Source organism: Magallana gigas, chromosome 6 (assembly GCF_963853765.1).
Source record: "Magallana gigas chromosome 6, xbMagGiga1.1, whole genome shotgun sequence".
Lineage (NCBI taxonomy): Eukaryota > Metazoa > Mollusca > Bivalvia > Ostreida > Ostreidae > Magallana > Magallana gigas.
The window spans coordinates 44,367,505-44,382,111 of record NC_088858.1 but is presented as its reverse complement, the minus strand read 5'-3'; the positions used below and the strand labels follow the sequence as shown (position 1 = coordinate 44,382,111).

The window sequence follows — 14,607 nt, the reverse complement described above, 5'->3', positions numbered from 1 at the left end:
TAACAAGGTAACTTTATACTCTATACAGAGACCCCCCCCCCAAATTTATTTTCACACCTTTTGCCCTTGTGTGTGACTGTGTTTAAGGGAATTTAAGATGGGGTGAAACTGTTTCAAATGTAGAAGGGTGAAAATAACCCAGGGCGAAAATAACCCTGTTCAATTGGAAATACTGTCTCCTTATATCTCTAAAACAGATCTCTGTTCATTGAAGATTTGTAAATGCGTCTGGATGTATGAGAATATTTGATAGTCTTTTCATATTCCAATCTGATTGTTCACATTTTTTTCCATGCAAAAAAGAGGGGAAGATCTTTTTCAACTTTGATACATATATATATATATAGATCAATATCTATACACCCACCTGTTGTTGACAATCTCTCTAAGGGGGTTATGACTCCTTCCAGCAATTTCTTGCTACCCTGCAAAGTATAAATGCATAGCTTTTGTCCATTTTGCTTCAAATCTAATTCATAAGCAAGATAACCTAAGCAAATGTCAAAGCCATCAGAGCTGAACACCTGCTCCTTGCTCAGGTGAGACAAGTCTGGGGTGAGCGACTTTCGAGGTCTCAGTGTTCTCTTAAAAGTTGTCGTCAAATTTAATTTGCTCAGCTTCTTCCAGGAATGAGACAGACTTTGCGTTCTTTTAACCTTCATGATCCTCTTTGCATCAAAGCCTCAGTAAATCAGTTAAAATGTGATATCATATAACATAAATGCATAAGTGACAAAAGCTTAGGTGTTAAAACTTCTTTCCACTTTCCAGTCCTGTGTCAAATATGTACAAAAACATTCTAAAGCGGAAATAAGCTAATCAGGATTCCCTGGAGATTATCTGCCTTTCACAGTTGTTTTAGGGATAATGGTATTAATATCGCTACTTGTGATAATAATGGAATTTCCAACTCTTCCACAGGAGAGAGATTTATTGCCAATGATGGAGCTGACTTTGAGTTATAGTTTTAAGAGCAAAAGCCTGTATTGCACTCAGGAGCCATGGGGAGTATCTAGAGATTGACCTGATGGTCACTGGGTTTTTTTTTTAGGTAGCCATCAATATAATCCTATTATATAACCACGAACAAATGTATTACATCATCAGCAAGCTTCGATTGTAACCAGGTCAAAATGTCTGACACAATAAAAAAATCAACAACGATGGAAAAACTGAGATCTGTCGACAATTCTCCTAGGGTTTCTTTTAAGGATATTGACACTGTATTCATTAGGTTGCTTTTGAAATGGGTCTTTTATTTAAAGTCTACTACTAATCCAAACTGCAGTTCCAAACTGTCAAAATCCTGTTGAAATGTATGGAAATAATTATCATTATTGGCAGCTATGGCAAAAACATGTCCTCTTGATTTTCAACAAGGCAGATCAATATCATCCTGTCATATCAACACATTTGCAATAACCAAATAATTTGGAGAATGTTTCAGTGCGTTGGACAGCACAGATATCTTTTTTCTGTTTCTTCGTTAATTATGGAGGCTATTCTGGCAAGTGATGTAGTACCCCTCTCTGAGTGCTTGCTCCTTAAAAAGAAAATTTCCAGAACACTGTCATTGTTCTTCCTTCCAGGGTACGAAAAGTTCACTGAAGTGCTCTCCCTGAATATTCTGACCGATCATTACAGTCCACAAGCATGAATTCACAGCTATTGTTCAACTCTAACAGAATCACGATCCTTGTTTTTATATAACTGCACCAAGTTTCTGCACTGCAGAAATTGTTTTTTCAAACAATTCAATTTCAGCCCTTGTAAATGAATCAACCAAAAATGAGTTCCATATGCTTCTGTTAAGATAAGCAAAAAAAACACTACACCCTGTCTGACGGAACGCCCTGGCTAAGCAGAAATTTAAATGTTGCGGGGTTTATAATTCCGCCAACACCATTGGCTGCACACTTGACATAACCCTGACAGCTTGTGGCCATGGAACCTTGATCAAAAGGAATGCTCTTCTTTTTTAAATATCTATTCAAAAAAATTAATCACACATCATATCCCCCCTTTTATACTTCAAGGTCAAAGTGTCCTTCAAAGCAAAGAAGATATATTGAGTGCATGTAAGTGCTTCCATTTAAAAAGAAAAGATTGGAACAACCCATCTGTTTTTTATATAATCTCCACATCTGTCAACCCCTCACATCCTTATTCCTAGTTCACTAATAAAAGTCAATTTTAATTTGTTTTGATGTGATAAAGAAAATTGGATTTAGAATCATTGACTGGTTTATAAAACATAAAGTGTAACCACTGCAGTGAAAAATAATCGTTTTGTGGTGAACTTTTAGCCTTGAAGAATATACAGAACTTAACAATAGATAATGTGGAACCTGAACGTGAAATATGTAGAAGAATACATTTCTCAAATATTACATCATCCCTAGTCATTACAAATCACTTATCCAAAGACTATACACATACAATTCATATAAAAATCAAACAAGCATTATGAATCCCTTTGCACTTTTGAAAGAAAGGCAAAACAGAAATCAATCTACCCATTTAAACTTGCTTCTGTTCTCTTTAGAAAAAATAAAATTTTTTTTTTACTTTTATATAACTGCAAGACTCTTCTACTGCTGAAAATAATATGACTGAAAAAAAAGCTTGCTGTCTCTAAGGAGTATCTGGGAAATGACATGAAATGTGTATGAATAGAAATGTTTTGTAAATTAAAGTAAATCATAGTTACACGTTAACTTAGGATTGATGCTTTAAATCAGAACAGAGTACTCTCTCTCTCTCTCTCTCTCCAATGCAGAATTTGTTAAAGATTATAGAAATCATACAGGATTGAATTTTTTTGTTTACCTCCCAAAGGATTTTGAAGTCTTTCTGTTCCACTCGGATGAGTTCCGTAAACTCTCTCGTGGTCACTGTACCATATCTGGGTTTGTTAGTCAGGATGGATTCCCCGAAACACGTTCCTGGGGCCAGAGTACTGACAATGATCGCATCCTGAAAAAAAAACAATTCAGTAGAGTTTATTTTTTTTTTTAACTAAGAATTGACATAAAATAGAGTTTATATCGGTTTAAGCTCTAAAGATGCTTATTAGAACAGGAAATGTGGTTTATTGGTATCTTCAGTTACTACTTAAAGATCAATGAAAATGTTGTTGGAAATAGACAATAATCCACAGAATACCCATGTATCAGCATACATTTATATAGAGCATTCCAAACATAAGGCGATGATACATGATAAAGATCTGAAAATAATCTGTTACTCTGTGAGGTAACACTTTGCTTCAAAGGAAATTAAAAAAGAAATACTGCATGTATATCATTATCAAAGTATTTTATATTTTATTTCATCACAAGGAATTCTACCGTGACAATATCTAGGGTTTTTATTCAATTTTTCCCCCCTAGATACTTACATGTACTTATCACATGTAAATGAATGCTAACACGATATCTGTGAGCCAATGCTCACTAGTGATACCCCCGCTCTGATGTGAATATGCAAAATAAGCAAAGTCGACATTTAACAGAAAGCTGGCATCCGATTGGTACAGAAATATATCCCACAATATGGCATGCCTAAACAAATAGTGTGTTAAAATTTCAAGCATCTGCGATAAATAGTTGCTGAGAAATCTTTGACGGAAATTTGTTTGAAAATTTTGACTAAAAATAAATAAAGTCATTATTTAACAGGAAGTTGATGTCCAATTGATACAAAAATACATCCCACAATATGGCATGCCAAAACAAATAGTGTGTTAAAATTTCAAGCATCTGCGATAAATAGTTGCTAAGAAATCTTTGACGGAAATTTGTTTGAATATTTTGGCTAAAAATAAACAAAGTACTCATTAAACAGGAAGTTGACGTCCGATTGGTACAAAAATACATCCCACTTTATAGCATGCCTATACAAATACTGTGTAAAAATTTCAAGCATCTACAATAAACAGTTCAAGAGAATTCTTTGACAAAAATTTGTTTGAAAATTTTTGCTAAAAATAAACAAAGTCGTCATTTAACAGGAAGTTAACGTCTGATTGGTACAAAAATATATCCCACAATATGGCATGCCTATACAAATATTGTGTAAAAATTTCAAGCATCTGCAATAAATAGTTGCTGAGAAATCTTTGACGATAATTTGTTTAAAAATTTTGGTTAAAGATAAGCAAAGTCGTCATTTAACAGGAAGTTGACGTCCGATTGGTACAAAAATATATCCCACGATATGGCATGCCTTAACAAACACTATGTAAAATTTTCAAGCATCTGCGATAAATAGTTGCTGAGATAAATGCGACAGAAATTTTACGTACGGACGGACAGACAGACGGACGGACAGACAGACGGACAGACACACAAGGGTAAAACAGTATACCCCCTCTCCTTCGGAGTGGGGATATTATTACCAGTTATTCCCCTTTATCGTAAACCTTATAAGAAGTGGATACATGTACCATCATAATTAGCAAGGGAGAGAACAGCCATGGCTTTGTATTTGGCCTGAAAAGTCCTATCACTAATTTTGTTAGGAAGATTTCAGACAATTCAATTCTGAGAAGGGAAGAAGGTACATGGCCATCAGGTTAATAATCAGTCTACTAATGAACTCAATTATCTGCGCCCTACTATTTAATTCCATCCAAATCAATAATTTAAAGTGATGTTACAATGAAGAAAGGGGCACCTTTGTTTGCCAAGCCATCATTATACCCAGTCTTTCTACTTTCACATTCCATCAATACATATTGATATTCGTCTGGTCGCATTGCGTGATTGGAATTCATTATTTTCTTTTTCTGCTAATAATAAGAAGCAAATTTTACGAGGTATCTATTTGCCAGAGTATTGGCCCTCCTGCTCTAAGATTTTGACTCCTCTGGCGAGGATGCACTCTCTAGAGTCGAGTTCTAGAGTGTCATGTTTTGCTGTATCCATAACCAGTTTCAAAACCAATATAAAACATCAATTATTTATGAAGAAGATGCCATAGTACCCCCAAATCTGCCATAATCGTGAGAATATAGCTCCACTGAAGTATCTATTTCCCTCAAAATAGGTGTTTTACCATTATAAACTTTTTATGGTGAAAAAAGAACACTTAACTAAAAAGAATTAATAAAATGAAAGATTCTTTTTAATTTTTCATGTGCATTTTTGCAATTTTGCATTTTCTATTTTTTTTTAAATGCATCCCATTGTGCTATCAAAGCTAAAAGTAAAATATATTTCAATATTTTGCATTAAAAAAAGAGATTTACATTTACTCTCAGGGAATTTCATGATTTTAACATTCAACTTGTTGTAAAAACTCTTTAACTTTTACTTTTGGAAGGTGATTTATTAAATTATTCATCTTTATAGCTGCTGTAAAAAAAACCTGTCATGTGACATTTTCTCCCTTTGCTTGAGATAAACCTTTAAACTTAAGACAAAACTACTTTAGCATTTCCATTACTTGTGCAATATTTCTAATTCAATTTAGAGGGACAGACTTCCGTACATAGACATTGCTGATTAAGTCGAGATGCCTTCGACTTGTAGTACACATTCTGAGGGCGTAATCAATGCAGGCCTGAGAGCAGATTGTATTAGCCAATTAATATTTCACACTTCTCTCATAAATGTCCTCAAGACCACTGTTTCACACCTAGTCATACAAACTGCTTAATGTGTATCTTAAATCAGATTCGGAGGAGCAAATAACTTGCGGTAGTCAAAAAAAAATATCCCATGTAGATTTGCCACTTTCTTTTGATGCAGCCAAAAAATTTTTTTACTCCAAAAGGAAATGATTGAAGATTACTTTTTATTACATTAGTTTCTAAATTTAGCTTTTCAAATCAATTCCAGGGTTGCTAAGTTTAATTTCATGATGTAATTAATTTTTCATCAATATTTAAGCCTTTATAAAAATAAAAGGGCATAGTGTAATTTTGAGGATTATTGGAAATATTAGTAAAGAGTTAGACATTTTGTCATTTAATTGAAAATGTCTAACTCAGAAACTGTTGTGCAAAGATTTTTCCAAAAATGGTAATATTTGATAATTCAGGCTAAATTCACACAATGAAAGTTATCACATCTATGTTATCAGTGTACAACCCAACTAACTAATCATCTTGGAGATACATAATATCCAAACCATGGAATTATTAACAAAGTGCATTGTCATGGATTTGCAAAATAAGCAACTTGCAGAATATCCAGATTTAAAATTCCATTGTCCATCAAAATATAAGACCAAAATAAAGCAAGATGCATTGTTTCTGATGCTAAAATATTTTTTTTGATTGATTGTAATGTTGTTTTATTTCCCCTCAAGAATATTTCACTAACAAGGAGGCATCACAGTAGCATAAATGTAATCAGTTTTCATTAATCTTTGGGTTTTTTTATCTTAGGTCACTGCATGGACATTGAATGATTATTTACTGCAACACAGAATGTAGGTATAAAATTAAAGGTCTCATCTGAAATACCTCCAGTTTTTGCTTCTTATTTAAAATGTTATTCGAAAAGAGTTGCAACCTGTTCTATGTAGAATTAGCATAGAATTACAGATCTTGAACCAAACAAGAAGAAACTGCTTGACCACATCATCTACTGCAGCGCTAATTAAAACTCAATGGTTTAAGTGTTGCAACCTTTAAGGATAATGCACAATTTTCAAAGCAAATGAAGAAATCTCCAATAGGTGTTAGACACAGTAAACCAACACTCTCAGTATGTTGGCCCTACGCAAGGATAGTCAATGATACGAGCTCGATTGATTTACCTTGTGGTCTCCGGTCTCCGACACAAGGACCTCCAGACTCCCAGAGAGGACTATGTACCAATTTGTACCGATGTCTCCTTGACGAAACACTACAAGATAAAGGAGAAAAAAGACATGGCTGACAATCAATCAAAATGCCCTGCAGAAAGTCATCAAGGTTTCAGAAAAGTAAAGCAGGCAGGAATCAGACCTTGGCCATCTGAGAATTCCTATAGAATTCTTATATGCAAGATAAGGACAATGAAAATTGAGATCAAATTCATGTGATGAGGTTTATAGGAATTTCAAAGTTTTTTCAACATCGCTTAATAAACTGGGAGGAATAAAGGATAAAATGCATGTTCTGGTATAAATAAATATTACTCATTTATTGTTATTGTGAGAACTGTGTTCAGAAAAACTAATTTGTGACAAAATTTGGTAAGTCACAGGGAGAATTTGTTGGGGCAGATTGAATATTTTGTGACTGGCAATTTCACTCATTAGGTGTTTATCTCTGTCACAAGTGACTTGGATTCCTGGAAAGAGGCATTGACCTTACAGTTGAAAACATCTTTAAAGAAATGATGAGGATTCCCAAAACATTTGTAAGAGAGTATATAAATAAGTGAGAAAATGCAGGTCTAAATTTCATTTTTTATACCAAATACATGTCTGTAAAAAAAAAAAATCTGCCATTTTCTATCAGTCTATTTTTTTTGCCACAGAATTCACCCTTTATTTTCCTGTTTTCTGATCTTTTCTCTGTAATTACAGGCAATTTAGGGCGATTTTGATCCTACGCCAGGTAATTATTAATAAAGTGAAAATGGATTTACAATCTATTTAGCACAAGGATCAAAAATACAGTGGCTGCACCTAGAGTTGTGTGGTAATCCTTGGCCTGCTATCTATCATAATGACAGCAAGCTATTTATCTGCTGTTTTTCTAGAACAGACTGATTGTCAGCTTCAGAGGTGTTAAGAACGATGATGATTTATTACTAGTGCTTATAACAGTATAAATGTAGAGCTTAATATGGACCATATTAAGCACTGTGATGATTTATCACTTATACACAGATAGCATACCAGTACTTTTAGAACTATTGTTTACAATCTTCTTTGAAAATGTTCAAAGAGAGGTCAGAAAAGGATTTGAGCCTGAAACCTCTAACACACATTGAAATTGTGTTGTATGATACAGTGTAAATTACAGGTACTGTAGATTCCTTATCTTACACGATTTCCCAAGTTTTGCATCAAATTGCGAGAATATAAAATCGCGAACAGTAATTTTGATATGTATATCTCATTTGATGTCGTATATAGTCTCATATAGTTCACATTTGTTACCCGGTAGATGAATTTTAAGTGAAATCTGCATGGTGTGCCTCTCACAATTCTACACAAAAATGATTTTGCGGTGTTTCATTATAAATCTACAGTAGATGTTTGTGACTTGGGCTGCACTCACATGTGACACCTTTATCTAAGTCCTCATAGTAACCGTACACACAGATCTGCTGAAGAAGACTGGGGTGGAACTTCTCAAAGGCCTTCAAGTTCTTCAGGTGGGAATAAATTAAATCCAACTCTTCTCCCGTACGGTCACATGGTCTGCAAAATCCAAGTGTTTCAATTTCATCAAATGAAATGATATTTGCAATGTTCATAGTTAACTAAAGATAATAAAACTACTTTTATTCATATCAATGTCATTAAAACCTCCAGTTTCATGCCATGACCCTTGATAAATCAGTTGAAAGTTGTTACAGAATTTGGAATAAAAAAAAAAATAGGATGGTTATCAAATGAATATGGAACAGAAATTCAAAAATCAAAACAGGAGCAAATGTCTGTAATTGTAACAAGAATACTTAATGCCTGCCATAATTAAATTCTTATACATTAACTGTAATGTGGCAAAGGCTGATGAGATATTAAACAGTGTCTATTACACTCCCATGTCAATTTAAATTCCTATGAAATATTCATTGCAGATCCATCAGTGTACTCGTTTGACATTATTCTCACAGAATTTTAAAAGGCATCCTATGGATCTGTATGAACTACAGACACTTCCAAATTCTATGTGATCTTGTTACAATTAATGCATACACATTGATTGCCTTTAAAAATTTGATACAAAATTAGCCTACTTGTTTTAAATTATCAAAGGACTTTAAAATTGCGTCTTTCAGCAATTGGTACTAGTGAATCAGCATGAAATTGCGTCTTTCTTTATCTAAACAACTGATTGGTATTAGTAAATCGGCATTTGCGTTACCATTTCTATACCGATGCTGCAATTTTAGATGCATGCAAAGACTAGGTTAGATGCTGCAATTTATAAAACAGTTAGTATAAAACTCCTTAGAATTGCATCTAAATTCAATTGAGGAGAAACTCAATTATGGTAACTAATTTTCAATGATATGTATAAAACTGGAAAATAAATTTTAGATTGGAATGTGTCAGCAAGAGATATTCCTATGAAGGACTAGCAATTGACATTGTATCATAACTAGCAATCTTAACTTACCTTTTTTATAGACTAACTGCAATCTTATTACATGTACCTTTTGTTTTAACAAGTAAACCATCCACCTTTTGCCTAGACCTTTAGCAAACCACCCACATTTTGTCTAGACTTTAAGCAATCCACATTTTTTCTTCACTGTCACTAAAAGCATTATTCACACATCTTTTGTCTAAACTATTAACAATCAACCCAGTAAGCCAACTACCTTTAGACTATCAATCCATCCACATTTTGTTTAGACTAAAAACAGTCCAACTACCTTTTGTCTAAACTATTACAATACACAGTAGCAATAAAACAACTAGAAAAATTGAATGGATCATCTTAGTCTTTTGTAAAGACCTCCATTTTGTCTAGACTAGCTTTTTGTAGTCTAGCTAACCACCCACCTTTTGTCTAGACTAGCAATCCACTCCGAGACCATCATCTATAGGCCAGTCATAGGGCGGTGGCACCTAGCCAGTCAAATCTCTCCTTCCTCAAAATCTCACTCTTTGAATTGCTCTATATCTGTCACTTGTAAACTGTTGCACAGTCACATTTCTGAATCATCTAAAGGAAAAATGGAAATCAAAGAAAATCAGTTTAATCAGTTTGTACAAACATGAATTTTTGCAAATTCACGGATGTAGTTGAGTTGTTTTTTTTGGTCACCTATGCAACATTCAAAAACAAATTTTTGTTAAGTTTTATACATGTACATTGTATATTGGCACCATGTAAAATTTCTGGATGATTTCAGTTGATATCAATAGGAAATTCCCATTATGATATACACATTAAAATTCCTATTATAATATACACATTAAAAATCTGACTATAAAAATGTATCATACAATGCAATTTAACGTTGTTCAAATTGTCACAATTAGCATAGTAAATACATTGAAACATGTTTACCAGTCGTAAAATTCAGATGAAAAGATGAGAATTTTATGTGTTCAGGCAGAGTGAATTTATGTAAGATGTAGATGATATAACTCTTATAAACCTTGCATAACACAATTTCAAATCAAATACAAACATACAATTCAATAAACTGAAACAGATTTATATCCCATCTAAAGATTATAGCCATATCTTACTTCAAGAAAATGAGCAGTAGATATTTTCAACTTATACCAAAAGTACCTACCGACATCCTCCATTAAAATCAGCTGTATCTCCTACAACACAAATTGACAATTTCAGGAGAATTAACAAACAGTGAAAACCCTCATGTTCCTTGATGATTAAACTTGCTGTATCAAATCCAATATCCACTGAAAAACCAAACACAGGTTTGAGACCATCTGCTTAACTAGTTAATGCTCTAGTATACCCAGTGTCAAAGAGACATGCTTCCCGCGAAAAAGTAATCAATGCTCATATATTCATGGGCGACTGTAGCCGGTAAGAAAAATATTGACCATCAAGTGATACCAGAATCCCAGCGAAGAGCCAATTATCACCGGCCTGGCCTTATGAGGTAATTCACGGCCAACGGTTATTGAATGGAGATACGCATGTTAAGCGAACATTTTTACCTGCTGGTAAGAGTACATTCTGAATACTCCTACAGATGGGTATAATGAAGGGATATTTATTACTGGATTTTTTGTGGATTTGCGTTGTATATTTTCACTTGGCTATATCATAAAGAATTTAATATTCTAATCTTGCATGTGAAATAGCAATTATCTATCTAGCCCACAGTTAAAAATTTATAGCGTTGAAATGTTACAGCAAAAATTCTCCTCACCAATGACAAAAACTCCATAAAATTATTTAGAGAAATAAAGAAATATCCAAAACCAAAGCAAGTAATTCTGCTAAGTAAATATTAGATTGGCCTTTCCTTTTCCTTTTTTGAGAGAGGAAGGAGATTTTCACTTCATGATTTTTACAAGCTAAAATGCCACAAAACTAGTCTTTGAATAAATCTAAATAACAGCTAGAGGACAGATATAATCCTACCATTGCTGTGACAAGCCATCTCTCTAACACACATATATGTACCTAGTGTAACAGAGTGGGGTCCAGAGGGATTACTTATTGTTAGTTCCCATGTTTAGAAAAGCCCCCTCTTGGGAGCCCCGATGATGAAAATTCAATATCTCCCCAATTATTGGATGACACTAAGTGAGATCAGTGACAGATTATAAAAGACCAAGACTGATTAGGTGACAATTGCCAAGTTCCAACATTTTTTTTAAAAAAAGGTGTCTGAAGCTATTTTCTAGTAAGCATATTCTAATGAAGGACTCATGTGTACCTAGCTGGTAACCAGTTTTACTTGGGAAAATTGGATCTCTTTAAACATAGAATTTCGAATTTTCATTTGCCTGCATGGAAAAAATGTGAGAAAAATGTTTAACAGATCAAAGATAAAGATCTACTGAACTAGACATTGTTGAGGGTTGACCATTTTAAAGGGCCCCGCTAAAGAATGGACATTAGGATGAAAAGCATTTCAGATGATTTTGGTTTGACATTACCCTGTAACACAGAAATTTACTCTGAGTTGCCATAGAACAATTAATCCAAACTCATCACCCTTTACCTAAAGGGATTTTTTTGGATCTGCTTTGACCTTCACATTTGACCTTGAAACATGGTCAAATAGCACTGCACCCCTTTACCAAAAAGCTTTGTTTATGTGAGGTATGAGCCAGATAAGAAATAGTTGGAGAATATATGCTGTGTAAAAAGATTAAAAAGAAAAAGATTTTTTGCATGGTCTGATATAACCTTTATCCTTGACTGAGAAACATCGTTCAAGGTCACTGCACACCTTTCCTTTGAGCAAAGGAACTCTGTGGGTGAAGTATGAGGCAGATTGAACCAAGGGAAGAGACATTGTGATCCAAAAAGGATTTTTGTTCAATTCATCTGACCTTCTCCTTTCACCCAGAAACTTGGGTCAAGGTCACTGCACACCTTTTACCAAAGGCTCTTTGTGGGTGAAGTATGAACCAGATTAGGCCAAGGGAAGAGAGATATTCTCCTGACAAAGATCTCAGATGGACAGACTGATCACTATTAGTTGCCCACAGAACCGGCCCTTATAATAATCTTAGTTATTAAAAACCTGATTTACCAAATCTCTCATGTTCCATGAATGAATCCACAGATAGTAAAATGTGATAATGATGAATTTCTGGTTATTCTAAAACAAAACCTCCTATTGTAAAATTTTGACCCAACTTTGATAGCACATTTTTAAAATCATACGAAATCAATAAATGGCATAGGAAAAAATCTACCTAGCTAAAAGGGGTAAATTGTTCTTGTTAACATTTATTTAATTAAAAAAGATCTAATTCAAAAATATCGCATATCTTCAAGTAGATTTTTGTAAACTCATACAGAGAATTTTATGTGGAAGGTCTTTGCAAATTTTCTATGGCATTTCTGTACAGTTTTAAAAATCAAAATTATCCAAGAGGTTAACACCTTTAATAATTATTTCTCTGAACCAATATTTACTATGTCATAACTCGGAATGGTTTTTTCCTCGTTTGCTTATATTGTTGGGTTTTACTATACATTGGAGATACTTGATGTAGCAATCTAATTGCCTAATAAAATGTGTTTTGGTCAATGGAAAAGTTAGAGAACACCAAAGAGTAAAGTGTTTTTAATGAATGAAATAACTTTTTGACAACATTTGGACTGAAAATCAACTCTCTTTTTTTTAAGGTGATATGGGACACCTGGGTCAATATTAATGTGGATAAAAGTATATTATAATTATTATAAAATATTTTCACCTTTTTAATTTTTTTTTTTAATATTTGACCAAAAAATGTCTTGGAAAGGCAAAAAATTCCATTCATAACTTATAGATTCAGAGTTACTGCTCTAACAAATTGCACTTCACTGTTAGGTAACACTTGTGAGAGAGAAGAATGATTAAATTATACCTGATTTTATTTTTTATCTTGATAGAAAGTTCATCAAAATATGGCGATGTCCTACGCCACCTTAAAATTAGGAAACGAAATAAACAAAATATTCTTGGCATGTCCTTGCCTGAATATCAATATGGCAGAAAAAGTACCCTGAAAAGGTTTCTTTTGATTTTATTACCTTTTGTAACATCATTTGCCGAGTTTTACCAGTACACAGGAAAAAAAAGGAAAGATGGAAACAGAAAGACACAGATTCCGAGACAACATGGAGATCTAACAACACTTAATTACACAGGAAAATTAGAGAACTGCTGGAGAAATGAAAGAAAGAAATTACCATTGCATGCTATCATGTGGGTTACCGTCTGCCTCGTAATGAGACGACACATATTATTTCAGAAGATCGTCCAATTAGATTAGTCAAAATGACTCAGATTTTTTAAATATGAAGATATCTTTGCATGCAGATGTTCATTACCAAAGCTGAATCTGATTAAATAAAAAAATTGTTGCAACTTCAAATTTAATTTTTTCCCCGATAACATTAATACATACAAATGAAGCGTGTTTTGACCGACTTTTCCTATATTATCTATCATGTATGTGCAACTATAATATTCATATATCAGTAAATTTTCCTGGAATAATCATTTTCTTTGGGAAAAAAATCCTCACTTTTGTATTTTCTGAATTTATGATACTCCTTATAAGGGTATATACTAGTATGGCACAGTTAGAAAAAATATTGAATTGTGCTCAGTATCTTTAGTGATGGTACTTGAATGGCAATATTCAACGGACCCTATTTGTTTTTCATTTGGAATAAATCTAATTATCCCAACTTAACCGTGCTTTATAAATACACTTGAACATTACAATACCTGGTAAGTAGATAATAAGAAAATTTTGACCGAACTCTATTAGTAAATAAAAAAAATAGTTTTTTGACTAAACTTTCTGCTTGGTTAATGGTATTGGAGCCAGGTCTCGTTTTGATCCTTTGATAGAAGAATATTTTGCATGAAAGCTGAAATCATCATTACAAAGAATTTAATCTAAACTATGACAAAATCCCTTAAAAGGCCAAAACACAAGTATCAGCTTTATACCCATTGGGGAAAAGGAGTAAAAAAGCAGGCAAACACAAATGCACTTTTTCTCTGATTCAATAAAAGGGGATTTTTCTTCATCCCTTGGCTTAGGATTTCGTTAGCTCGTCCTCCAACCAACAACGTTTATATAACAGAAATCAATTAAGAGAGCGACAGATGAGGACTTTTCACAGAAGCAATACTACAACAAAAGCATTAAAGGTTTTGAGGTCCAAGGCCCGAGGACTCTCCTCTGCGTCTATCTCTAATCTATATGGAAATAAACTCTATATTTATTGACTAAATCTCAAATTTTTACGACTTGTGACAG

General features: G+C 33.5%; 1 protein-coding gene across 3 annotated transcripts in view; it reads right to left on the bottom strand.

Moving 5' to 3' along the window:
* The window catches only part of LOC105320113 (rap guanine nucleotide exchange factor 4), a 48,347-nt gene that overhangs the window by 31,140 nt on the left and 2,600 nt on the right, over positions 1–14,607 (bottom strand). For 2 of the 3 annotated variants that reach the window (XM_066089244.1, XM_066089245.1), the window contains exons 2-6: positions 9,682–9,844; positions 8,225–8,367; positions 6,769–6,857; positions 2,830–2,976; positions 368–425 (exon numbers count right to left, since the gene is read on the bottom strand). In XM_066089244.1, coding sequence (XP_065945316.1) covers positions 368–425; positions 2,830–2,976; positions 6,769–6,857; positions 8,225–8,367; positions 9,682–9,719 — 475 coding nt within the window. In that variant the 5' untranslated portion in view covers positions 9,720–9,844. Of the gene's footprint in view, positions 1–367; positions 426–2,829; positions 2,977–6,768; positions 6,858–8,224; positions 8,368–9,681; positions 9,845–10,427; positions 10,840–14,607 lie in introns of those variants that run through there. The other variant, XM_034468910.2, reaches the window with a different exon arrangement.